This window comes from Spermophilus citellus (assembly GCF_964194105.1).
Source record: "Spermophilus citellus genome assembly, chromosome: 17".
Lineage (NCBI taxonomy): Eukaryota > Metazoa > Chordata > Mammalia > Rodentia > Sciuridae > Spermophilus > Spermophilus citellus.
In genome coordinates, this window is record NC_138199.1 from 14,428,850 (window position 1) to 14,456,474 (window position 27,625).

General features: G+C 43.1%; 1 protein-coding gene across 1 annotated transcript; it reads left to right on the forward strand.

Annotated features, from left to right (window-relative positions):
* Nucleotides 1-1,098: 1,098 nt before the first annotated feature.
* On the forward strand, nt 1,099-8,659 carry LOC308635464 (asialoglycoprotein receptor 2-like; the record flags this gene model as incomplete). The annotated part of the gene is made up of 8 exons (XM_081269909.1): nt 1,099-1,165; nt 5,607-5,723; nt 5,983-6,078; nt 6,689-6,760; nt 7,122-7,208; nt 7,288-7,433; nt 8,138-8,244; nt 8,503-8,659. 8 exons carry the CDS (start codon nt 1,099-1,101, stop codon nt 8,657-8,659), a joined length of 849 nt encoding a protein of 282 aa, XP_081126035.1.
* Nucleotides 8,660-27,625: the final 18,966 nt, after the last annotated feature.

Consider the following 27,625-nt stretch of genomic DNA (forward strand, 5'->3'; position numbering starts at 1 on the left):
TGTTCCAGCTTGATACAGTGCTGGGCCACCAAAGGCACTTACTGAGGTTGAATTCCTCCTGCCCCAAAGAGAGTGCTTTCTGTCATGCTCCTTCCTCTGACCTCTGTGGTTTCCACATCTTTAACTTCATTAAATCCTGGAGAGTGAATGTGTCAGGACAGGGCTAGTGAGCCTGGGGCCTGGGGTTTGAATGCCAGGGTCACTGGCTGGATTGGGCAAGGGCAGGGAAGGTTACTTGACCTGGTCAGGGATATTTGGAGACACCAACAGTTCTGGGAAATTCAGAAGTAGGAAGTGAAAAGAGGAGGGACAAAGGGGGAACTGCTATTGTGTCCCTGTCTCTACAGGTCTGGTTCCCCCTCCCAAATGGTGCCATGGGGTGACTGGAATGTGAAGGCGGGACGTTGGACCAGGAGACCCTCTTCTCTGGGTAGGAGAACAGAGATGGTTGTGTCCCTCTGCCCCCACCACTCGTTGTCTGAGTTCCAACTGTTTCCTCTTCTATTTACTGTCCAAAGTCCCAGGGGAGGAGATGCCAGGTTAGAATCTTTTGGACACTCAGGACACACACAGGGCTCAAGGCCCTTGCGTGGGCCAGGCCCCTCCTCCCCTTTCATCTAGAACCGCTTGCTCGAATTCTCCTGGCTTTAACCCCTCTTTTTCCCTGGCGCTTGGGCTGCCTGCAGGAGCCAGTTAGTTCTCCATGCTTTAAACAGGTAACCAAGGTGGGGGAGGCAGGTGGGGCTGGGCTTTTGGGGATTAAGGAGACTCTAGTGCAGGAACAGTAGGTGCTGATGAGAAGATGTAGGGTGACTTGGTCCTTGAGAATATGGAGGAAAGGTTCATGGCTATGTTAAGGGCCAAGCGGTCCCCTGAGAATGGGGACAGGATCCTGCAGGATTTCAAACCTTTGCCCCTGACTCGTCTCTAACCTCTGACCCAACCCAAGCTATCAGCTTGACCTATTCAGGCCCTATTTCAATTACCACCATCAGCCTCTACACAAATTGGTATCTTAGCCCCAGCCTGGCCCCAGCTCTAACCCATAATAGCAACCTCAACTCCAGGTCCAGTTCCAGCGCCAGCCCTGGGTACATCATGGAGAAGGAATTTCAAGACATCCAGCAGCTGGACTCTGAAGAAAATGACCAGGAGCTCAGTGGCGGTGAGGGGCCAGGCACTCAAGGGCAGAATCCCAGGAGAGAAAATCCATTTTGGAAAGGCAAGTGTTCAGTTTCTGGGGCTTCACCTGCATCCCATTTCAGCTGCCAATTGTTCTCTGTCTCCATGAGGTCTCTGTCACATTTGCTCCAGGGACTGAGTTAATCCCTCTAGGTGTGAGCTGATGGTATCTCTGTTTGCAGAAGGCCATAGGCAAGGGTATGTGCCCAGAGGTGTGGGGATCCCTGGAGATGGCTCCCTCCCTCCCCTCTCACCCAAGATGGGTGCTGTGCACATGCGTGTGTGTGTGTGTGTGTGTGTGTGTGTGTGTACAAGTAATGCAGAGCCCGCCAGAACTGTGGGGGTGGGGGTGGGGTGAGTTGGGGTAGATTGAGAAACCAGCATGAAGAGATCCTGGGAGATTCCTGCTACCTGCAGGCCTCCTGCCTGGATCCTCCTCTAGCAAAAAAAAAAAAAAAAAAAAAAAAAAAAATTTAAAAATATATTTTTAGTTGTCCATGGACCTTTATTTTACTTATTTGTATGCAGTGCTTAGAATCGAACCCAGTGCCTCACACATGCTAGGCAAGCACTCTACTACTGAGCTACAATCCCCATCCTCCTGTAGCAAATTTTGAATACAGACACCAAGTGATTGAGATGTTTTAAAGCAAGAGATTTTTCAGGGGTTCTACGCAAAAAGGCAGGATCCAGGGACAGAGGAAAATGTCCTGTGTGAATGCTGGTGATGAAGCTGGGTTCTGTGGAGACAAGAGGGGTTGGGACTCAAAGCTCAGGGAGAGGATTGGCCAGCCTGGGCTGGGAGGAGACCCTACATTGTTGAAGCTGGGAGGGAAGGACTGGTGCTGGGCAGGGCAGAAGTGGGCAGAAGGGGTAGGTGTCACACCCATGACTTCTCTTTCCCCTGGATGTGTGTTGGCCGGCCTTTCCACTGGGTGGTAGACTCCATGGGGACAGAGTTCCAGGCCCACACAATGCCTGGGGTGAGAGAACATGCAACAACAACTTTGGGGATTGTTGAATCTTCTGAGGGGGAGAGGATTCAGAGTTTGAGCAGGAGGCTTGGAGAAAGTCCAGAGAGGGAGCTTGTCCAAACAGACCAAGGGACAATGAGGAGGGGGACGTGAAGGTGGCGCAGCCCCTGCTGCTTGGGAGAGGGCTCCTCACCAGAGGTCATGTTTTACTGTTGATAGCTTCCCACTCTTCCTGGCAGTTTTCATGTGTACAGTTTTCAACAAATTTGAAAATTTACAATTTCTTTTTTGTTATACTGGGGATTGAAACTTGTCTCAAAATAAAAATATAGGGCTAGGGTTATAGCTCAGTGGTAGAGAACTTGCCTGGCAGGTGTGAGTCACTGGGTTTAGTTCTTAATATCACATAAAAATAAATTAATTATATAAAGGTATTGGGTCCATCTACAACTAAAAATATTTAAAAAAATAAAAATATAAAAGGGTTGGAATTTGGTTCAGTGATTAAGTGCCCTGAGTTCAACCTCTGGTACAACTCCCACCCTAACAAAACAAAACAAAACCAAATCTGAGGCTGGGCATAGTGGCGCACGCCTATAATCCCAGTGGCTTGGGAGGCTGAGGCAGGAGGATCAAGAGTTCAAAACCAGCCATCAGCAATGGCGAGATGCTAAGCAACTCAGTGAGACCCTGTCTCTAAGTAAAATACAAAATAGAGCTGGGGATGTGGCTCAGTGTTTGAGTGCCCCTGAGTTCAATTCCCGGTACCCCCCTTAAAAAAAAAAAACAAATATAAACTGAGTAATTTAAATTGAAGAGATTTATTGGCTTATGGTTCTGGAGGCTAGAAAGTCCAAGATTGAGGGGCTACACCTAATGAGGGGCCTTCTTATTGCCTTATCCCATGGTGGAAGGGCAAAGGGAGGGTGAGAGAGAGAGAGAGAGAGCAGGAGAGAAGCTTTAATAAAGAATCTGGTTCTACAATAATGGCATTAATCTATTTCCCATTAGGCCCCATCTCATAACACTCCTGCATTGAGGATCAAGTTTCCAACACTTGGGCGAGGGGGGGGGGAACATATTCTTTTTTGTATTAATGAAAATAACTTTTTATTGATTAATTCAATAAAACATCTCACAACTGGCAGCATTTTTGCTGGCATCTGCATCTCCAATAACATCACCCCCACGACCATCCCACTTATAACTATTTCACCCCACTTAAAATGAACAGTTCTAGTAGTTAATACTATAGGTTTTAACATTTCAATAGAACTCCACCTGCTGACCTTTAAGTTTTTTTTTTTTTAATTTGTTCTAGTTAGTTGTACATGACAACAGAATTCATTTCAATTCATTGTACACAAACGGGGCGCAACATTTCAATTCTACACGGTGTGGAGACACACCATTCGAGCATACATGTACCTGGGGCTAATGATGTCCATCTCATTCCACCGTCTTTCGTACCCCTAACCCCTCTCCACCCTCCCCTTTGCCCAATCCAAAGTTCCTCTATTCTTCCCATGCTTCCCTTGCGTAGATTATCATCCACTGATCAGAGAAAACACCCATTTACCTGCAAGTGCCATAATCAATTAATCTCTCTCTCTCTCTCTCTCTCTCTGTCTCCCAGGGATTGAACTCAGGAGCACTTGAGCCACATCCCCAGCCCTGTTTTTATTTAGAAACGGGTCTCACTGAGTTACTTAATGCCTCGCTTTTTGCTGAGGCTTTGAACTCATGATCCTCCTGTTTCCGCCTCCTGAGCCGCTGGGATTACAGGTGTGCACCACTGTGCCCAACTTTTAATTTTCTTTTAATGCTCAGTAATATTCCATTGTGTACATATACCACAATTTCTTTATCCATTCATCTATTGATGGGCATCTAGGTTGCTTCCACAGTTTACTATTGTGAATTCAGCTGCTATAAACATTGGTGCAGCTATGTTACTATAGTATGCTGATTTTAAGTCCTTTGGGTATAGACCAAGGAGTGGGATAGCTGGGTCATATGGTTGTCTGAGGAATCTCCACACTACTTTCCAAAGTGGTTGCACCAATTTGCAGTCCCACCAGCAATGTATGAGTGTATCTTTTTCTTGGGGGGGGGACACATTCTACCCATAGCAGAAGAGAAAGCAAAAGCATCAGGAAGGATGTGGGGGGAGGTAAGAGGCAGGAGAGGTTGTGCTGAGGGGATGTGGGCAGTAGAGGCCTCAAAGGCATAGCTTCTCCTGGCCAAGATGGCTCTGAGTGTGCTGCAGTGGAGGAAGGTGACAGTCATTAGTGTGAGAAGGTCTTGAGTACTGGATGGTCGCTTACAGGGTCAGTGTCCAACTCAGGATGGTGATAAGAGATGACCTGAAAAGGAAGATTCTGGGCTTCTGACTGAGCCTCCCTAGCATAGGAGAGAAGGAGGTCCACAGAGGCAGGGTCTAAGGCAGAAAAGAGGAAGTGTGTGAGTGCAGGTGGATGGTGCAAAAGCAGGAGCTCAGGGCTGGGAGGACCGTCATCCTCTGGACCTGGAGAGACAGCAGTGGGGCAGGCCAGCTTGTGCACATGATGTGGGGGTGTGAATACATGCGTGTCAGTGTCCATATGTGTGTGAGGAGGTGTAAGAATGTGTGTATCAATAGTATGTGAAAGTATGTGAGAATGTGTTAATGAGTGTGTGTGCATGTGAGAGTGTAATGAAAAATGTGTGTATGTGTGTGTGTGTGTGTGCAGTCAGGTGCAGACTGATAAGGGGTGGGAGAGGTTACTGTGGGATGATGGGGGCTCAGGAGAGAGTGTTTACAATAGAACTTGGGTTTCGGGGTGGGGTGACAAAGGCAGTGGGAATTGGGGGAAGAGAATCTGAGTCTGAGAAGATGAGGGGTGGCCCTTGGGGAGTGGAATGACCTGGACTGAAGGATCCTAGTGGAGTTTTGGAAAGGGAGGGATTATTCCAGGTTTGTACTTGTATGAGGGATGCAGTCATTGAATTTAAGAACACAGGGCCCAGCCTCTAGGGAAATAGTCGGAAGGGACAGGGGCTGTGGAAGGGCAGAGACTAAGGCCAGAGGTGGTCTGCAAGTTATTCCAGCAGGTGGGCAGGAGGGGAAACCATTCATAGGCCTACTTTCTTAGAGTGTGTGTCTAAAAAGGCCAGATCTTTCCCCCGATGCCTGTGTGTCTCCCTATTCCAAGTCCAAGATCTCAGCTTTGCACACAGCTGATGTGTGTACTGTGTCATGTGCATGAGTGTTGTGTGCACCTGTGTAGGGGCATGTGCATGCCGCACACTCTCACAGGGGTGCAAATGTGTGTGCAATGCCCCAATGCTAGTGTCAAAACCTGCTGAATGTCCCACCGTCCCCCACCTGGTTTCTTCCCCAACCAGGTTGTGTCTCCTCAGACTTCTGTGCCCTTGGATGCCTGGCTCATGACACTCTCTCTCTCACAGGGTCACGTCTTCCCCAGCCCCTTCCACAGCGCCTCTGCTCCAGGCTCTATCTCAATCTGCTCGCCCTGGGTTTCAATATCCTGCTGCTGGTGGCTGTTTGTGTAATTGGGTCCCAAAGTGAGAGTCACAGGGCTGGCAGGGAGAAGGCAAGGGTGTGGAACATTGATGGGCAATGTTGGGGGCAGTGATGGGGGCAATGAGCTGAGAAGAGGTGGAGGCAGCATGGGGGAAGGTACAGGGTGCGAATGGGGGCTGATGATGGGGGAACAATGGGACCAATCATGGTGCAGTGACAGGTGAAGAGAGGGGCAGTCATGCGGATAGTGATGGCAGACATAGCCCACACTCCATCTTGTTCCCACTGTCTCCTGACAAGGAACACAGCTGCAAGCAGAGTTGCGGACCCTGAAAGAATCTTTCAGCAATTTCTCCTCCAGCACCCTGATGGAGATCCAGGCTCTGGGCTCCCATGGTGAGTGGGCTGGCTGGTTGGTGATAATTTATCCAGAGAAATTTGCCAGGCTCTGTGCTGAGTCTGCAATAAGGACATGGTTAGGGGCTGTGCAGACTCAGACTGAGGTCGGTAACCCAGCCCAAGAAGTTGGGCAAGGCTTCCAAGGATGTTGGCCCCTGACCTGAGGGGCCCTGAGGATGAATCAGATCAAGTAGGTGAAAAAGAGAGAGGTTAGTGATGGAGAGAAGAATCTGGGACAGCCCAGAGATGAGGAAGAACAATGCACATTTTGGGACTTATGGACAATTCTAGCATGTGGTGAGCTAATTGGTGGGGCGGGGGCTATCGGGCAGAGAATGGTATGGAGTCAGACTTTGCAACAAGATGTGTTTGCTGAGTGGGGCTTGGTTGCAAGAACATGGGGACCCAGTGAAAGAACTTATACAGTGCAGTGTCCTGAGTCTCTCTGGTGGTGTGGGGAGCCTGGGTGGCCTGAGGGGTTCAGGTGGTAGACCACATAACATCCTGGACAAGGTGATGGTACCCAACTGATGCCCAGGCATGTGAGGCTGGAGGCATGGTCAGCAGGCAGAACAGAGGAGAAACCACTTAGCTTCTCCCTTTTCAGGGTACATTGCAGGTGACAAGGTGACATCCCTGGGAGCCATACTGGAGAAACATCAGCAGGACCTAAAAGCAGGTCAGAGGCCCTCCCTGAGTATGTGGATGGTGTGGTGTGTATGCATTGGGTGTGATGTGTGTGTGGATTGTGGTATGTGTTTGTGTGTGGTATGTGTGTGTGCTATGTGTGAGCTTTATGTGTATGTGTGGTAGGTTGTGTGTGTGTTAGGTATGTATGTGGTGTGATATGTCTAGTGTATGTGTTTGTGGTGTGGTGTGCTTGTATGTGTGGTGTGTGTATAGTGTGGAGGGTTGTGTGGTGTGTGTGTTTGTGTGTTTGTGTGTGTGTGTGTGCATGCATCCATGCATCCTGGTGCCTGGTGCTGGCAGGTGGGGACCCACATGTCTACTGCATTGCTGTCTGTCCATCTGTCCCCTAGATCATGCCACCTTGCTCCTTCACCTGAAGCACTTCCCACTAGATTTGCGTATCCTGACATGTCAGATGGCATTTTTCCAGAGCAATGGTAAGGACAGGGCATGCCCGGTCTCATTGTGTTTGTCCCCTCGGGTAGATCTCATCTCCCTCTGCCCCTGTCCTCTTAGGCACAGAATGCTGTCCTGTTAACTGGGTGGAACATGAAGGCAGCTGCTACTGGTTCTCTCGTGCTGGGAAGACCTGGTCTGAGGCCGAAAAGTACTGCCAGCTAGAGAATGCCCACCTGGTGGTCATCAACTCCAGAGAGGAGCAGGTGAGGCCAAGCTTCCCAAAGGCAGGAGGAAACCTTGAACTCAGGCTCAGTCAGGAGGTTCCATCATCAGGTTTCTTTTTGTCTTTTTAACCTAAGGAAGAGTCCAGAAGCAGAAGTGTGGTAGAGCCCTGGGGAGTTCATAGTCGAGCATCCATTGATGCTAAGAGGTGGGAGATGGCAGGCAGAAACAAGTAAGGGCATTTAAACCTGAGAGGCAAGTGAAACCAAGATCCTTAATGGGTTTGGGGGTCTTGGTGGAGAGCAGGAATAGGAATTCCATGAGTCTGTGGCTGAGGGAAGAAGACAGGGAGCAAACCAGAGTTAGAATAGCAGATATAATGGGAATGGAGTGGGACCCAGAGGACAGTGGTCACAAACTAGATCCTGGAGTGGCTCTCTGGGCTCTAACAACTTACCTTGCAACGTGTGAGTTGTCATGGCACCCAATTTAGAGAGCTTCTGAGGATTAAATGAGATAGTCCCTGGAAAGCACTTAGCATAAAGTTTAGCCCAGTGAGCGTTCACTGACGACAGCTCCGATGACAGAGGGGGAACCCAGGGAACGGTTGTGTCGGGAACTGATGCTTCTTCAGTGGGGACAGATCGGCTGGAGAAGGCTGAGGGAGGCACACGGATGCCGGCATGGAGGAAGGAAAAAGGTCCAAGGAACAAGGAACTAGCAGCGTCACCCCCTGTTTTTCCAGAAATTCATTTTACAACACACAGGCGCCTTTCATATCTGGATAGGCCTCACTGACAGCGATGGCTCCTGGAAATGGGTGGATGGAACTGACTACAGGCACAGCTATAGGTAAGTGGCCTCTATCTATCCCCTTGTTAGTTTGCCTTGGGGACAACCACAGGGCTTTGGCCCTAACAGACTCCCTGAGGTCCTTTTGGGGACCAAATTCCTCAACCCTCTCCTTTCCCACTCACTGCCTCCAAGGCTGTACCTTCTTGCCCTGAACCGCCCCCCCCCCCAAGGCTGTGTTTTTCTGGAGTTGGGGGTGGGGGCAGGGTTGCTGGGACGTGGCCTGGTCAGATCTTGGGCTTTGTCTTGTCTTCTTAGGAACTGGGCTATCACTCAGCCAGACAACTGGCAGGGCCATGAGCCGGGCAGAAGTGAAGACTGTGTTGAGCTCTTGACAGATGGACGCTGGAACGACAACTTCTGCCTAGAGGTGAACCGCTGGGCGTGTGAGATGAAGCGGAATATCACTGACTAAGCCTGGCCCCAGCACATCTTTAACATGCACCCCATCCCTGCACCGACCCTGGCTTCTCTACTGGGAATTCTACAGAAAGGAAGAAAAAGCGAGTCTGGGTTATGGGGAGTGAAAGAATTCCCCACGCAAAGACACTTCGCCGGGAGAATTCCAATTTTATTGCAAAAAGCTGTGTGCTTATATAGAACTAAGGGGGAGATGGTAGGGCTTAGATAAATGGCAGGCCACCCGTTTATTGGCAAGTTCTTCCAGATATCAGCTCCCCGCCCAGGAATTAGTTCTCATTGGGGCTGAGGTTCCTCGCCAGCGAGATTTGAAATTGGCGCCGGAGGGAGAGTTCACAAGGGTGGGAACTTTTCGCGCCACTGCAGAGAAGAAGAAGGTAGGAAGAAGAAGTCCTTAGGCGCCATGTTGGGGTTTTTTCTCTGGGGTACGGCTGCCGTTTATACTTTTCCCAACAGGGAGAGGTTGAAGAAAAGTAGAAAAGGGGGTGGTTTGTTTCAGATCCTGGGAAGGCTGAGGGCCTGCCTCTTTCCACAGTTCTTTGTTGTAGTTATTACAATTTTCAGTGGCTTCAATGGAGTAGAAATAAATACTTGAAACTCTTTGCGGCCTGGTTATTTGGGATTGGGGAATGCACATGCAAGGAAACAGGACAGAGGAGATTCTGGAGGAGTAGGGTGTAAGTTCTAGGCTCTGCTCCTTGACACCAATCCCCAGGGACCCTGGTTGAGGAGGGGACAGAAAAGATGTGGAGAAAAAAGGCTCAGTGGTTGGCACTTCGATGGGTTGGAGGGGTCCCCCAGCTTCCTAGAGTTCCTGAAGGAGAAACTTTTCCTGCATGTGGGATCTCCCCAAATTCGGTTTTGCAGAGAACACCCCTGCTCCAACCTCAGCTTCCAGGGGAAATGTTTGCCAAGGGGAGAAGGCTCAGTAAGACTCCTGCCCACCCCTTTCAGCATGGCTGCTCCTTTGGGGCCTCAAACAGATTTAGACATATATCCAACACAGGCGTCTCCAACCATTTCCACAGTTGATACAATGTCCCTTTCCAAGATCATTTGGAACCTGACCTTAAACATATCTTTAAAGATTGCATTTTTATTTTTTGAGTTCTTTGTATACTCTGGATATTAGGGCTCTATCTGAAGTGTGAGGAGTAAAAATTTGTTCCCAGGATGTAGGCTCCCTATTTACCTCTCTTATTGTTTCTCTTGCTGAGAAAAAACTTTTCAGTTTAAGTAAGTCCCATTTGTTGATTCTCGTTATTAACTCTTGTGCTGTGGGTGTCCTATTAAGGAATTTGGAGCCCGACCCCACAATATGTAGATCGGAGCCAACTTTTTCTTCTATCAGACGCAGTGTCTCTGATTTGATATCTAGCTCCTTGATCCACTTTGAGTTAACTTTTGTGCATGGCGAGAGGAGGGGATTCAGTTTCATTTTGTTGCATATGGATTTCCAGTTTTCCCAGCACCATTTGTTGAAGATGCTATCCTTCCTCCATTGCATGCTTTTAGCTCCTTTATCAAATATAAGATAGTTGTAGCTTTGTGGATTAGTCTCTGTGTCCTCTATTCTGTACCATTGGTCCACCCGCCTGTTTTGGTACCAGTACCATGCTGTCTTTCTTACTATTGCTCTAATAACCCAATCAACAAATGGGCCAAAGACCTGAACAGACACTTCTCAGAGGAGGACATACAATCAATCAACAAGTACATGAAAAAATGCTCACCATCTCTAGCCGTCAGAGAAATGCAAATCAAAACCACCCTAAGATACCATCTCACTCCAGTAAGATTGGCAGCCATTATGAAGTCAAACAACAACAAGTGCTGGCGAGGATGTGGGGAAAAGGGTACTCTTGCACATTGCTGGTGGGGCTGCAAACTGGTGCGGCCAATTTGGAAAGCACTATGGAGATTCCTGGGAAAGCTGGGAATGGAACCACCATTCGACCCACCTATTGCCCTTCTCGGACTATTCCCTGAAGACCTTAAAAGAGCGTACTACAGGGATACTGCCACATCGATGTTCACAGCAGCACAATTCACAATAGCTAGACTGTGGAACCAACCCAGATGCCCTTCAATAGATGAATGGATAAAAAAAATGTGGCATTTATACACCATGGAATATTACGCAGCACTAAAAAATGACAAAATCATGGAATTTGCAGGGAAATGGATGGCACTAGAGCAGATTATGCTTAGTGAAGCTAGCCAATCCCTAAAAAACAAATGCCAAATGTCTTCTTTGATATAATGAGAACAACTAAGAACAGAGCAGGGAGGAAGAGCAGGAAGAAAAGATCAACATTAAACAGATACATTAGGTGGGAGGGAAAGGGAGAGAAAAGCGAAATTGCATGGTTGTGGGAAGCCATTCTGACACGTGATTGGGTGACTCCCGTTAAGGGCCTGAGGCGCTTTGGCTCTGTCGAAGCTTTCCCGGCCCTTTCCTGATGAGAGAACCCATCCGTGTGGGGGTGTGCCTGACCACTGACCCCGGGGACCCAATCACTGACCCTGACCTTGGAGTGCAGCCCCCCCTCAATCTTCATTGGATGGAATTCTCCCCTGAATCTCTTGTTCCCCAATAAAAGGCTACTCCCCGGCGTGTTCACTCTCTCTCTCTCCTGCCAGCCCTGAGTAATCCTTGCTGCCCTGCTGGGCGGCTAGAGGAGCGAACCAGAGAGGGGAGCTGTCTCGGACCTAGCAATAGAAATAAGGTAACTGAGTCTGTGTGTTTTATTTCGATCTCTTCTAACTAACTTTATGCCTAGAACCTCATTCATGAAACCATTGCGCAGGCCGCGTGGTAGAATTGGCGCCCACAAGGGGGGCATTCTAGATTAGTTAGATTGAGTGGGAGCATGCTATAAAGATAAGGAAAAAATAAAGATAAAGGAAGAAGTGACAATTGGGTCACAAAAGTACCTGGAGTTATTGAAGGAAAGAGACGTTAAATTAATTAAAATGGGAAATTCAACTTCTACGGATAAGAAAATGTATCTGACTATTTTAGACAGTATAATTAATCAGAAAGGAAAACAGATAAAGAAAACTCAGTTATTACAATTTTTAAAGATTGTAGGTGAATATTGTCCTTGTTTTTGTGACCAAGAGTCTCCAAATTTACTTACTTGGGACAAATTAGGAAAAAAGTTACAGAGAGTCTGTCTTTCTAATGAACTACCTGGAGGCATAGAAAATATTCAGAAAACTTGGACGGCTCTAGAAGTTTGTCTTTTTGAATATATGGGCCAGAGTTCGAGGTCCCCTGAAGACCTTTTAAAAGGCATTCAACAAGCTGTTAAGTCTATTCAAATGGAAAATCAGCCTGAGGCTAAGTTAATTCCCTTTCCCTTAAGCCGTTTAAAAACAAAGGCACTAAGGGCCAAGCCAAAGGTTAGAAATGTGAACTTAAACTTGCAGCCCCATGCGGAGGATTCAGATGGCGCGGATCAGCCCGCCTTCTCGCCGCCATCATTTCCTCCTAGCGGGAGCCGAGCAACAATACGGGGAATTCCAGGGGAGGTCGCACAGTGTGACATCACTGGCGCCAACCAGGACAGCCCACGATTTTTACCGGGACAGAGATCGCAGACAGTTTTCTTAGGACCTTCAAAGACAGTTGAATTAAATCCTGAAACGGGGCCAGAACAAATCCCTACTGGGATTTTCGGGCCGCTTCCTGATAATACTATAGGTTTAATTTTGGAACGTAATAATTTAAAGGGAGCCATTAAGATAATACCTGGTGTGATAGATTCAAAATTTAAAGGACAGTTAAATGTTACTGTAAAATCCCATTATGCCCTAAGGCTCACCCCAAAGGATACTTTTGCTCAATTAATATTATTGCCTTGTGTCTCAGAAAGGCACCTGCCGGTAGATTCAGTTTCTAAACCGCCGGACAGAGTATACTGGTCACAGTTAGTACAGCAAGAATGCCCTTTATTAAAACTTAGAATTAATAATAAAAATTTCCTAGGAATAATAGACACAGGGGCTGATATCTCGGTATTGTCCAGTAGATTTTGGCCTAGGAACTGGCCTTTGCATGTAGCACCAGCTAACCTAGAGGGAACAGGACAGGTTTCACAGCCTGCTCAAAGTGCCAACTATCTCCATTGGGAAGATTCCGATGGGAACAGTGGAGTATTTAAGCCTTATGTATTAGAGTCTTTACCAGCTAACCTATGGGGAAGAGATATTTTAGCCAAAATGGGATTGTTATTAGTTACTCCAAATTCTATAAGGTCAGTTGAGGAAGTTAATCAGAGGTATTTTCCTGGAGATGATAAGGAGACCCTTCAGGAAGAATATCTTTTTACAAGCCAGTCTCCACGACAAAGATTAGTAAATACTCCAAACCAAAATTTTTACTAGGGGCCCTGAGTACTTCCCTGATCCCTAAGACAGCTGAAAAAAATCACGTGGCTCACAGAGGAGCCTATATGGATTTCTCAGTGGCCCATCTCAGGGGAAAAGCTTAAAATAATTGATAGATTAGTTGAGGAACAACTTCAGGCTGGTCATATTGAACCAACGCTTAGTCCTTGGAACACACCTATTTTTGTTATTAAGAAAAAGTCAGGAAATTGGAGATTACTACAGGATTTAAGGGCGATAAATCATGCAATTCAGCCAATGGGATCATTACAGCCAGGACTTCCCTCCCCCACAGCCATCCCTTTAGATTATAGCTTGATGGTAATAGATTTAAAAGACTGCTTTTTCTCTATAAGGTTACATCCTGAAGATTGTGAAAGATTTGCTTTCACTGTCCCAGCAATTAATTTTAAGGAACCTGTTAAAAGATATTGCTGGAAGGTACTTCCCCAGGGAATGCGTAATAGTCCTACACTGTGCCAAAAATACGTTGACCAGGCAATAGATCCCATAAGAAATAACTTTCCTGATGCATATATTATTCATTTTATGGATGATATATTATTGGCTCATGCTAATCCAGAGGTACTTTCAGAAGTTTTTACTCAGTTAGAGACTTCGCTTACAGCAATGGGTTTATGTATAGCTCCTCAAAAAATTCAAAAAGTGTCTCCTTTTCAATATCTAGGTCAGATAATTCAAGGACGTACAATCCGTCCTCAAAATCTTCAGATAAGAGTTAAAGAGTTACGTACCCTTAATGATTTTCAAAAACTATTAGGAGATATTAATTGGCTGAGGCCATCCTTAAATCTAACTACTTCTGAGTTAAGTCCTTTATTTCAGATATTACAAGGAAATCCTTCTCCAACCTCTCTACATCAGCTAACTTTGGAAGCTAAAACGGCTTTAAGGAGAGTGGAAAATGCAATTAAAAATGCACAGCTTACTAGAATAGATCCTAAAGAAATAGTGTATTTATTAATATTTCCAACTGAGCATACACCAACAGGAGCCATATGGCAAAGATTAGGAGTTATTGAATGGATTTATTTATCCCATTCCCCTCAAAAAACATTAATTCCTTTTCATGATTCTATAGCTCAATTAGTAATTAAAGGTAGAACTAGGATTTTACAATTAATTGGATCTGAGCCTGATATCATAATTATTCCATTTTCTGTTCAACAGACTAATTGGCTTTTTCAAACTTCTAGCTCATGGCAGATAGCCTTTGCAGACTTTCCCAGCTAGATAGATAGCCATTATCCTCATGATAAGATTGTACAATTTGCATCATTAATGTCACTTATTTTTCCAAAAATTGTACGAGCTTATCCAATAGAGGAAGCTTTTTTGGTGTTCACGGATGCTTCCAACTCAGGTAAGGCAGGTTTCTTCAGCCGTGTTCACACAGAGGTAATACAAACTTCTTATACTTCTGCCCAAAGAGCAGAGCTTCAAGCTCTGATTTGTGCCTTAGATTACTTTTCAAATGAGCCTATAAATATTTATTCTGACAGCTTATATGCAGTCGGAGTTACCAAAGGTATTGAAACTTCAATTATTGGGTTTACTTCATCACAGGAGTTATTTGAATTATTTCATAATTTACAAAAGACAGTGCTAATACGAAAGTACCCATGTTTCATAGGACACATACATGCCCATACTAATCTTCCTGGACCTCTAGTTTCAGGAAATGACAAAATTGATGTTAGTAGCTTTTTGTCAACAGATGTCTTTGTATGACTGTGCACTAGCTTCCCATTCCTTACATCATCAAAATGCTTCTAGCTTACGTAAAAAATTTAATATTACCAGAGAACAAGCTCATCAGATTGTAAGCCAATTCCCTAAGTGTGTTATTCACACTCCTTCTCTGCCATCAGGGGTAAATCCCTGTGGATTAAAACCAAATCAAATATGGCAAATGGATGTAACTCATATTCCTCAATTTGGTAAGCAATGTTATGTGCATGTCATAGTGGACACTTATTCTAGATTTATTTTTGCCACAGCACGTACTAAGGAAAATACTCAACATGTAATTTCTCATTGCTTAGCAGCTTTTTCCATTTTAGGGTGCCCTATGCAGATTTAAAACAGATAATGTTGCAGCTTACGTAAGCTCTTCTTTTCAACAATTTTGCCAAGAGTTTAAAATTAATCATAAAACAGGAATTCCTTATAACCCCCAAGGTCAAGCCATTGTGGAATGAGCTCATTTATCTATTAAGCTTTAATTACAAAAATTGAAAAGGGGGAATAAGATAATGACTCCCCAAAATAGCCTTAATCATGCCTTGTTTGTTTTCAATTTTTTAAACGGTGACACAGAAGGTCACACTGCTGCTGAGAGACAAATGTCTCCCTCAGTAACAGGCCACTTAGGCAGAGTTTTGTGGAAAGATTTACAGACTGGTCAGTGGAAGGGTCCGGACCCGGTAATAATGTGGGGCAGAGGTCATGCTTGTATCTTCCTAGAAGGCTCTTTCTGTCCTATTTGGGTGCCTGAACGTGCTATCAGACATGGAAGAGATAGAACCCAGATTCAAGCGACTGAGGATCGACCTGGAGGAGCCACTACCCAGAAGGAGGAGATATTGGAAAAAGATGAAGAAAGACCAGATTGAACCAGCTGAAAAGCTGATTTTGTGGAAAGATGTGAAGAAGCTAACAACCCAGGCTTCCCAAATACTTCGACGCCTAGGAAAGAGCAGGACCCCAGTCTTGATGGTAACAACAGTAATTGCCCTACTGGGCTGTCAGGTAAAAGGGAATCAAGTAGACACTTATTGGACATATTTCCTAGATCCACCCCTGGTACACCCAGCTGTGTGGACTGGAGAATCTATTCCAGTATTTACTAATGACTCATTCATGATGGGAGGATTTACAGATACTCATATTACTCCCAATCATGTGACTAGATTTAATTATTCTGGCTGCAGTGCCCAATTACCTTTGTGTTGGTCACATGATAAACATGCCGGCTGTCTGAAAGTATCATTCAAAGAAAAGACAGCGATTGGTAGACCTAGACTGACAAATAATTCTATTTATGGGGACTTAAAACCTAATACTAGATCAGTAACTAAGATGGGACTTTCCCATAACAAGCCAGTCATTTCTATAAAACCTCCACCGATACCCCACTGTCCAAATAGTTCTACAATTGAAATTGGCACCTTTCCTAAATGGATGGATTATGTAAATGCCTTTCCTGTACAACATAAGGTGTCTAAAGATAGTGGGTATATTTTAGACTGGTCTCCAAAAATTGATAAGAGACAATTACGAAGAAATTCTGCTATGACACCTGCAGGATTTGTTAGTAATATTTTGACTTATAGTGAAGGAGATGTTCAAAAAGATATTTGGCGTTTAATTGCTGCCTCAGAATTTTTACATTTTACAGATAAACCTTTACCAAAATTTGTCGGCAAGAACTGTAAAGAGGGATCTTGCTATGGCTTACGAGCTTGTGTCCAATCTCCTTATGTTTTAATTATTGGAAATGTAAAAATTAAATGGATAGATGACAGATATATTGTTACTTGTAATAAGTGCAACCTAACCAATTGTATTACTAGGTATAATGGAGGAAAAGGAGTGCTGATACTTCATCAGCCCTCTTTTGTTTTATTACCTGCTAGTATTTCAGAGCCATCGTATGCTGATGCTGGTTTACAAGTCTTGGAGCAAATTCATGCCCAGCTAACAAGACCTAAATGTGCTATTGGAGTCATAATTGTTGGTGTTTTAGCGCTGGTCTCTTTTATTGCCTCAACTGTCTCTACGTCTCTGACGTTGTCTCAGAATATTCAGCATGCAAAATTTCTTAATAATTTAGCTCAAAATACTTCCAAGGCTCTGCGTAATCAAGTAAATATTGATGAAAGGATTGAAACTAAATTAAACGCCTTAGAGGCGACTGTTATAGACATAGGTAATGAACTTTCAGCCTTAAAATTTAAGGAAAGGCTTAAATGCCATGCTAATTATAAGTATGTATGTGTTACAGCTGCCAAGTACAATGCTTCTCTTTGGGATTGGGAGAAGGTTAAAAACCATTTAGTAGGTATTTGGCAAAATAGTAATAATAGCTTGGATATTCTGGAACTTCATCACCATATACAAGACATTCAAAATAATAGAGCTGATTTTTCAGATCCTTCTTCTTGGCTAACCAACTATTGAAGGAGTTAAATGGATTCAACCCTGGAAATATTCTTAAACACTCCGCTTGGTACATTATTGGATTATTCTCTTTGCTGTTAATTCTCTTTTGTGTTGTAATCATAGGATGGCGAGTCTTCCAATCAAGGATCCAGAAACTCCAGAGAGTGAACCGCTGCCTCATTGTTAAGAAAAGAAAGGGGGGATATGTGGGGAGCCATTTCTGACACGTGATTGGGTGACTCCCGTTAAGGGCCTGAGGCGCTTTGGCTCTGTCGAAGCTTTCCCGACCCTTTCCTGATGAGAGAGTCCATCAGTGTGGGGGTGTGCCTGACCACTGACCCCAGGGACCCAATCACTGACTCTGACCTTGGAGTGCAGCCCCCCCTCAACCTTCATTGGATGGAATTCTCCCCTGAATCTCTTGTTCCCCAATAAAAGGCTACTCCCCGGTGTGTTCACTCTCTCTCTCTCTCCTGCTAGCCCTGAGTAATCCTCGCTGCCCTGCTGGGTGGTTAGAGGAGGGAACCAGAGAGGGGAGCTGTCTCGGACCTAGCAATAGAAATAAGGTAACTGAGTCTGTGTGTTTTATTTCGATCTCTTCTAACTAACTTTATGCCTAGAACCTCATTCATGAAACCATTGCGCAGGATCGACCCGGAGGAGCCACTACCCAGAAGGAGGAGATATCGGAAAAAGATGAAGAAAGACCAGATTGAACCAGCCGAAAAGCTGATTTCGTGGAAAGACATGAAGAAGCTAACAACCCAGGCTTCCCAAATAGGACGGAAAGAGCCTTCTGGGAAGATACAAGCATGACCTCTGCCCCATATTACATAGTAATGGAGGGAGACCCTCATTGTTATACAAAATTTCACATAAGAGGTTGTGAGGGGAACGGGAAAATAAACAAGGAGAGAAATGAATTACAGTAGATGGGGCAGAGAGAGAAGATGGGAGGGGAGGGGAGGGGGGATAATAGAGGATAGGAAAGGTAGCAGAATACAACAGTTACTAATAGGGCATTATGTAAAACTGTGGATGTGTAACCGATATGATTCTGCAATCTGTATATGGGGTAAAATTGGGAGTTCATAACCAACTTGAATCTAATGTATGAAACATGATATGTCAAGGGCTTTGTAATGTTTTGAACAACCAATAAAAAAAAAGAAAAAAAAGATTGCATTTTTACTTGTATTCATGGTGCTATGGATGGAACCCAGGACCTTGAGCATACAAGGCAAGTACTGTACCCCTGTGCTACATCCCCAGCAGCACCCCCCCATTTTAAAATGACAAGTAATATATACTGTTACACACACACACACAAACACACACACACACAACTTTCTTCTCTCCCTCCTGCTTCTCCCCAGAGTTAATTAGTTCTGAGTGATCTGTCAGAACATTTTCTGTGTACACCATGTATGCTATACCAAATAATAACATAGCTTAATTTTTCACTCTGCAACGTCTTGTGAACATTGTTCCTTACCTTTAAGGTTTTATCTCATTGAATTTAGTGGCTGAAGAGAATGCCAAGGTATGGATATGCCATATACTATTTAACTATTCTCTGTGTAAGTAGTTGCCGTATTTGTTTATTTTCACATATAATGTTTGTGATTGCATCCACCCTCACTTCTACCCTCTCTTGCCACCCCTCCCCCTTGTCCTCCTTTCCCTTCCCTAAAAATTCCCTTTCTATTTTCACATCTCTCTCTATTTTAGATTCCACATATGAGCGAAAACATGCTATACTCGTCTTTCTGAATTTGGCTTATTTCATTTAACGTGATGATCTCAGTTCCATCCATCTTCTTGCAGATGACATGATTTTTGCTTTTATGGCTGAATAGTACTCCACGGTGTGTGTGTATACCACATTTTCTTTATCCATTGATCTATTGATGGGTATCTAGGCTGATTCTATAACGTAGCTATTGTGAATAGTGCTTTGATAAACGTGAGTGTGCAAGTATCTCTTTTGTAGGTTGAGTTTCATTTCTCTGTTTATACCCAGGAATGGTACAGTTGGATCATATCACTCTATCTTTAGTTTTATGGGGAACCTCCATACTGTTTTCTGTAACAGCTGTTTTAATATACATTCCCACCAACAGTGGATTAAGGTTCCTTTTCTCCCACATCCTCACCAGCATGCAATGTACTTTCTCTTTTCTTGATAGTAGCTGTTCTGACTAGGGAAGATGAAATCTCACTGTAGTTTTGATTTGCATTTCTCTGATGGCTAAAGATATGAACATTTTTCCAAAAATTCATTGGTCATTTGTACTTCTTTTGAGAAGATTCTGTTCAGCTCATTTTGCCCATTTATTGGTTGGATTACTTGTTCTTTGGTTAAAACCCATTTTAAACAGTAAACTTTAGATAATTTAGTAAAATTTTAGATAATTGGAGACTCATATTCAGGTCTAAGAAATAATACAGAGAGATCCTATGTAACCTTTACCTAATTTCCCCCAATGGCCTTGAAATATATATTGTACATCTTAAAAATATATTTCACAATACCACAACCATAATATAAACATTGATATAAGATACAGATCATTTCCATCACCATAGGATCCTTTATCTTGACTTTTATATCCACACCTATAGCCACTCCCTGCTCCATACCCCACCTAGTTCCTAAACCCTGGTGGCCACAAACCTGTTCTCTCTTTCTATAATTTTGTAGTTTCAAGAATTTTGTATATATGGAGTCATATAGTATGTCACCCTTTTGAATTGGCTTATTTTCATTCAACTTTAATTCCCTGGAGATTTACCTAAGTTGGTGCACGTGTCTGTAGTTCACTCCTTTTTATCACTGAGTAGTATTCCAAGGCATGGAGTACTTGTGTCTTTTAATGTTTGCCTATTGAAGGACCTCTGAGAGGGTTCTAATTTTTGGCTAATTTTGCAAATAAATGAGTTATGAAAACTTATGTACAAGGTTTTGTGTGAACATAAAATTTCATTTATCTGGGATAAATGCTCAAGAGTTCAATTGCTGGGTCATATAATCATTGCATGTTTTTAGTTGTAGAAGAAATTGCCAAATTGTTTTCCAGAGTTGTGGTACCATTTTATACTCACCAACAGTGTATTAATGATCCAGTTTGTCTACTTCTCCCCTGCCTTTGGTTGTTGTCAATAGTTTAAAATCTTATTTGTTTTGATAGGCATGTAGTGATGTATGATTGTGATTTTCATAATGATTTTCATAATGATGGCTAATGATCTCCTCCTCCTCCTCCTCCTTTTGTATTTGGGATTGAATCTAGGGTCTCCCACATGCTAGGCAAATGCTCTACCAGTGAGGTACATCCTCAGCCCATTTAATTTTTTTTTTTAAATTTTGGAACAGGGTCTCAATAAGTGGCCCATGCTGGTCTCGAACTTGCAATCCTCCTGCCTCAGTCTCTGGTGTAGCTGAGATTACAGGCACGAGCTGCTATATCTCTTTTTTTGTGCATCTTTCCTGTGATTATTGTACATCTCTGTATCCTCTTCAGTAGAATGTCTCTTCATGCCTTTTGCCTATTTTCTATTTTTTAATAACTTTTTTATTTTTTTATTTTTATGTGGTGCTGAGGATTGAACTCAGGGCCTTGCATGTGCAAGACGAGTGCTCTACCACTGAGCCATAACCCCAGCCCCTCTAATTTTTTTTTAACTGTTGAGTTTTCAGAATTCTTTGTATATACTAGATACTGTTCCTTTGTTGGATTTGTATTCTGCAAATATTTTCTCCAAGTCAACTCATCCTTTCATCCTCTAAACACATTTCCAAAACAGATTAGTCTGATTAAAATCTTGGCAGGACCAATTAGGAACTGAGAAAAGTGATGGATGAAATAGAAGGTTAAATGATACTATTCCTGTTTTTATAAAAATTTGGCTGAATTTCCCAAACTGAGTAAGACTGTTGGTAGTGGCCATGTGTTTAACATCAAGAGTTATTGTTTTACAAATAAAAGTTATTTTATTTATTTTTTAGTTTTCAGCGGACACAACATCTTTGTTTGTATGTGGTGCTGAGGATCTAACCTGGGGCCTCATGCATGCCAGGCGAGCGCGCTACCGCTTGAGCCACATCTCCAGCCCTAAAAGTTATTTTAAAAACCTTAAAACGTGAAACAGAACAGAACAAAAAAATAGAGTTGCTGGGTTCTGGATTCGTCTAGGCAGGCCTAAAAGGGGGCAAAACAATCACCAATGGAGAGTTTTTAAACTCTCTTTCTAAACTAATTTTATTGGTACATACATTATAATTATACATAACATCGGGATTCATTGTGATATATTCATATAAACGCATAACAATTTGGTCAATTTCATTCCCCAGAACCTCTCCTTCCCTCTTCTCCCATCTTCCTTGATCCCCATTCTCGAATTTTCTCCTCTTTTGGTCTCTGATGGAGATGACTTTAAGAGAGTTCTTAGATGCAATGAGGGATTCAACTTGTTTTCTCTCCAAATGAGAAAGGGGATACTTTTTCATATCCTCACGAGCCAGGTGACAGAGTCCCAAGGGAACCATTTGCAGAGACTAGTTGTCTTCGAGAGGCTAAGACAGGCATCTTCCTACCAGGCTGGATGATAAAGCTGAGCTGTTGCTGGGATCCCCGTGGCCTGGCACATGAGAGGATCAGGAAGGGTTTTAGGGAAGTCTGTGGCTCTGTGTTCAGGAGGATTGTAGTAATCATGAAGAAAGAGACTTATCTCTTCCTCTTCCTCCTCCTCTCCTTCTCCTTCTTCCTCTCCTTTCCCTTTCCCTTCCTTTTCCTGTTCTTTTTCCTCCTCCTCCTCCTCCTCCTCCTCCTCAGACACTTTCTCCTCCTCCTCAGTCACTTCCTTCTCCTCAGTCTCTTCCTTCTCTTCCTCAGTCACTTCCTCCTCCTCTTCCTCCCCCTCCCCGTCCACTTCCTCTTCCCCTTCCTCTTCCTCTCCTTCTCCTTCTCCTTTTGTACGAGGGCTTGAACCTAGGGACTGGCACTGCACCAGTCTCACCTCTGCTTTTTGAGAGGAGAATTGGATGGCTAACACCTGTCCCATTTATTAGTTGATCAAACTATGCGTAGTGGCCTGGCAGGGCAAGAGTGTCAGGGAACTTGTGAGACGGATGTAGGGCTTGAGCCATTTAGGAAGGACCCTCCCCAAGGGACTGCATGGCAGAAAGAGGCTGAAAGAAGCTGTGGGTGCATAGCTGCAGTCGGAGCATGAACTGATGTGAACCAGAGTGCGCCATCTTTGGGAAGGAGGCACTGCCATGGAGCAGAGGGATTCCAAAGGCTTCTCTGAAGCACCACTACTAGGCCTCATGAAAGGCCAGTGACGGATGCTTGGCAGCCACAGTAGCACCAGCCTGTGCCCTTGAATTCTTCTCTACCTTGCAACAGAGGAAGGCAGAGCAGAAGTCTATGAGGCCTGTCCCAGGTTTATAGGAACAGACCTCGAAATGAGGATCCTTGTGAAAATGATTCATTAGGAAATGTTTGCAGGCAATTTCAAAGTCCAGTGGTGATGGAATAATTTTTTTAGGCCAGTTCCTCAGGGGAGCAATGAAGACAACATAGGGCACATTTCAGAGTCGTGTCCATCAGCAACAAGGGAGCTGTCACCCCTCCAGTCATGGGTTAACGGCAGTTTGTGATTGGCAAAAATGCACACCCCAAGATACTTCTGCCCTCCGTGTGCCCAGTTGATGCACGAGGACAGTCCTTTGACAGAGACACCGGTGCTGGCTATTTAAATATGTAATCATATTGGGGACCAGGTGCAGGTGAAAAGGGTGAAGGGACCCAAGCCAAACCCTGATAGTGTCTGCTATAGCCCTGTCCATGGCAGATCCCCAGTTAATGCTGTATAAAGCACTTTTTTAATTAATTATTTTTAAGTTGTTGATAGACCTTTATTTTATTTATTTATATGCGATGCTGAGAACCGAACCCAGTGCCTCACACATGCCAGTCAAGTGTGCTACCGCTGAGCCCCAGCCCCAGCCCTAAAACACTTATTATTTTTTTTTTCAGGGCTAGGTATCAAGCCCTGTCAACTGAGTTAATGCCCAGCCCTGAATGAAGAAGTGATGGGGTACAAGAGCAAAGTTTCGTTTTAGTCTGGACTGAACTTTAGGCTTGAAGTTAAGATTGTTGTTATAGCTGTGCACACACCTGTAATCCCTTGTAATCCCTTGGAAGGCTGAGGCAGGAGGATCACAAGTTCAAGGCCAGCCTCAGAAAATTAGTGAGGCCCTAAGCAATTTAGGGAGACCCTGTCTCAAAACAACAACAAAAAAAATAGAGCTAGAAATGTAACCTGGTAGTAAATATGCTTGGGTTCAATTCCCAGTACTAAAAAGTAAAAATGAAAAAAAAAATTAAAGATTGTTTTATAGCTGAATGTGTAGGAAGGAAAAATGAAAAAAATCTACTTAATAATAATTTAATAATTAATTTTAGGATGAGGCAGGAGGAAAAATTAAAAATTTTTATTTAAAAAATATTAAAGTATTAAAATTATTCTATCACCACTACTCAACACCACCATCCACGGACTTTGAAATTGCCTGCAAACATTTCCTATAGTATATGATGCATTTTATCAGATTGAAAAAGTTCCTTTCTTTTCTTAGTGTATGAAGACTTTTTTTTTGAATCATAAATGGGTATTGAATTTTTTTTTTTTTTGGTACTAGGAATTGAACTCAGGGGCACTTGATCACTGAGCCATATCCCTAGCCCCATTTTGCATTTTATTTAGAGACAGGATCTCACTGAGTTGCTTAGTGCCTCACTTTTACTGAGGCTGGCTTTGAATTCACGATCCTCCTGCCTCAGCCCACTTAATTGTAGTGTGTTGTCCTTTTTATATTTGCTAGATTCAAATTGCTAATATTTTGTTGAGTATTTTTAGGTCTGTGTTCATGGGAGATAGTGGTCTATAGTTTTCTTTTCTCATATTATCTTTGGTTGTGTATCAGAGAAAATGCTAACCTAATAAAGTGAGTTGGGAAGTGTTCCTTCCTCCTCTGTTTCCTGAAGAGGATTGTTTAGAATTGGTGTTATTGCTTCTGTAAATGTCTGGTAGAATTCTCTAGTTAGAGTCATCTGGGCCTGGAGAGTTCTTTCTTTTGAAGGGGAAGATTTTAAACTATGAATTTGCTTTCTTTATAGTTACAGAACTGTTTGGATTACTCATTTAATCTTGGGTCAGTTTTATAGGTGTGTGTGTGTGTGTGTGTGTGTGTGTTTGGTACTGGGAATTGAGCCCAGGGGTGCGTTACCACTGAGCTACATCCCCGGCCCTTTTAATTCTTTTATTTGAGACAGGGTCCTGCCGAATTGCCCAGACTGGCCTGAAACTTGTGGTCCTCCTACCTCAGGCTCCCAAGTAGCTGAGAGGGCAGACATATGCCACTGTGCCCAGCTGGTGGTTTGTGATTTTTGAGGCATTGTTCCAATTCACTTAAATTTTTGAAATTTTTTGCATGGAGTTATTCCTAATCTTCTTTTCATTCTCTTCAGTATTGGTAGTGAAATACCATTTTTTTCTTTTTGGTTTTAGTGATTTGATTTCTGCCTTTTTCTTTTGTCAGTCTTGTTGGTGGTTTATCAACTGGACTGGTCTCAGACAACCACCTTTTGGCTTCATTGATCATCTCCATTATTGTTCTATTTTTCAGTTTCATTGATTGTTTCTATTATTTTTACTATTTCCTTTCTTGTTTTGGATTTATTTTGATCTTCTTTTTCTAGTTTCTTAAGCTGGGAGCTCCAGTACTGATTTATAACAATTTTTAAAAATATAAATAGTGTTAAGAATTTCTTTCTAAGAATTTCTTTAGCTGCATCTGCAAATTTTGTTTAATTGCAGTTCAGTTCAAAATAATTTCTGTTTTCTCTTGAGCTGTCCTCTTTGACCCTTGAATTGGTTAGAAGAGTATTATTTAACTTTCAAGTGTTGGAGATTTAAAATTCTCTTTTTTGTTTTTGATTTCTAGCTTAATGTCATTATTATCCGAGGATTGCTTTGTGTGATTTCAGTTTTTTAAAATTTTTTAAGGTCTGTTTTATGCTGTACTATAGGATGTAGCTTGGTGAAAGTTTCATGTGCGCATAAAATAGTGTGTACTGTTCTGAGTTAGGCAGAATTTTCTATAATGTTAATAAGATCTAGTTGTTGATGGGGCATTGTTCAGTTCTGCTGTATTTCACTTTTTTTTTTTTTTTTGATACCAGGGATTGGACCCAGGGATGTTTAGCACAGAGCCACATCCCCATCCCTTTTAATTTTTTAGTTTGAAACAGGGTCTTGCTAAGTTGCTTAGCAAGCGATAAGTTGCTGAGACGAGCTTTGAACTTGTGAGTCTCCTGCCTCAGCCTCCTGAGCTGCTGGGATTACAGGTATGTGCCACCTCACCTGGCTATATTTTTGCACATTTTAATGGTTATATGATCTATTACTTAGAAAGGAGTGTTGAAGTTTTTCAACTATAATCGTAGAGTTTTCTTATTCATTTTTCAGGTCTGTCACCTTTTGTATCATGTATTTTGAAATTCTGTTGTTAGGTGCATCCATATTTAGTTTTTTTTTAAAGAGAGAGTGAGAGAGGAGAGAGAGAGAGAGAGTGAGAGAGGAGAGAGAGAGAGAGAGAATTTTTAATATTTATTTTTTTAGTATTTGGCCGACACAACATCTTTGTTGGTATGTGGTGCTGAGGATCGAACCCGGGCCGCACGCATGCCAGGCGAGCACGCTACCGCTTGAGCCACATTCCCAGCCCCATGCATCCATATTTAGGATCATCATGTCTTGCTGGTGAATTGACCCTTCTATCATTATGTGCTATCTATCTTTTTCTCTAGCAATTATAATTCCTCTGAATTTTACTTTGATATTAATATAGCCACTCCAGCTTTCTTTCGATTGGTGTTTGCCTAGTTACCATTTTTTCCTATTTTTAATTTTCACCCAGTTACAGCATTATATTTGAAGTGAGCTTCTTATAGACAGCATGTAGTATTTGTGCTTATAAAAATAGAAAATTTGGGTGCAGGAGAAGAGACCCTAGGGATATACATGCATAAAAAAAAGACCCCAGGAGGACACACAGCAAAAGGCAGCTGCATGCCAGCCAAGAAGAGGTGACTTAGAAGAAGTCAAATCTGTCAACACCTCCAGAACTGTGAGAAAATAAATTTGCTGTGTAAGGCACCAGTCTGTGGTATTTGGTTGTGGCAGTCCTAGCAAACTAATATATTCACTTTATGCTATAGTTGTCTTGTATTTTATATCTACATAAACTGAAAACTCCAGTACATAGTTACTTTGTTTTTAATTTTATCTTATTTGCATGTTTACCATTTCTGCTGTTCTTCCTTCATTCCTGATGTCCTTTATTTGCTTCTGGTCTTTTCTCTCTTGTATAAAGAGGTCCCATTAGTCATTTCTTTTAAAGTGGTTCTGCTTACAACAAATTCTCTCTCTCTCTCTCTCTCTCTCTCTCTCTCTCTCTCTCTCTCTCTCTCTCTCTCTCTCTCCCTCTTTCATCTGATGGTGCCTTTTTTTTTCAGTTTCATTTCTGAAGGATGTTTCACTGGATGTAAAGTCTTAGGTGGATAATTCTTTTCTTTGTGTGGTTGAAAAGTGTCTGACTCCTTTTGGCTTCAAGGACTCTGATGAGAAGTCAGTTGTCACTGGAGTCCTTTGCTTCCAGGGGATGACTTTTATTTTCTGGGCTTATTTTGTATGGGGATTGTTCAACTTTTTGACTCTGTAGGTTTAGGTGTTTGACCAAGCTAGAGATGTTTTTAGTCATTATTATTGCAAATAATTTCTTTCACATCACTTTCTTTGTCCTGTTCTTCTGAGAACTGCAGTGACACAAATATCTCATCATTTGTGGTTGTGAAACAAGTCTTTGAGGCTTTATAATTTTTTCCTACTTTCCCCCCCCCTCTATTGTTCAGATTGGATACCTTCTATTGACTTATCTTCAAATTCACTTTCTTTTGTCACTTCCATTCTGCTCTGAGTTCAACCTTGAGGTTTTATTTTATATTTTAGTATTAAGAAAGTAAGGATTGAACCCAGAACACTTTACTATGTACTACATTCCCAGCCCTTTCTAAATTTTTTATTTTGGGGGCAGGCTCTCGCAAAATTACTTAGGGCCTCACTAACTTGCTGAAGCTGTCCTTGAACTTGTGATCCTCCTGCTTCAGTTCCCAAGTGCTGAGATGACAGGTGTGCATCGATGCATGGTATAACTGCTATCCTATACACTGTTGGTGGGAGTTTTAGTTTAAATTGTTAAAACCACTTTGGAAAACTATTGGGCAGTATTTACTAAGTCATATCCTATGAC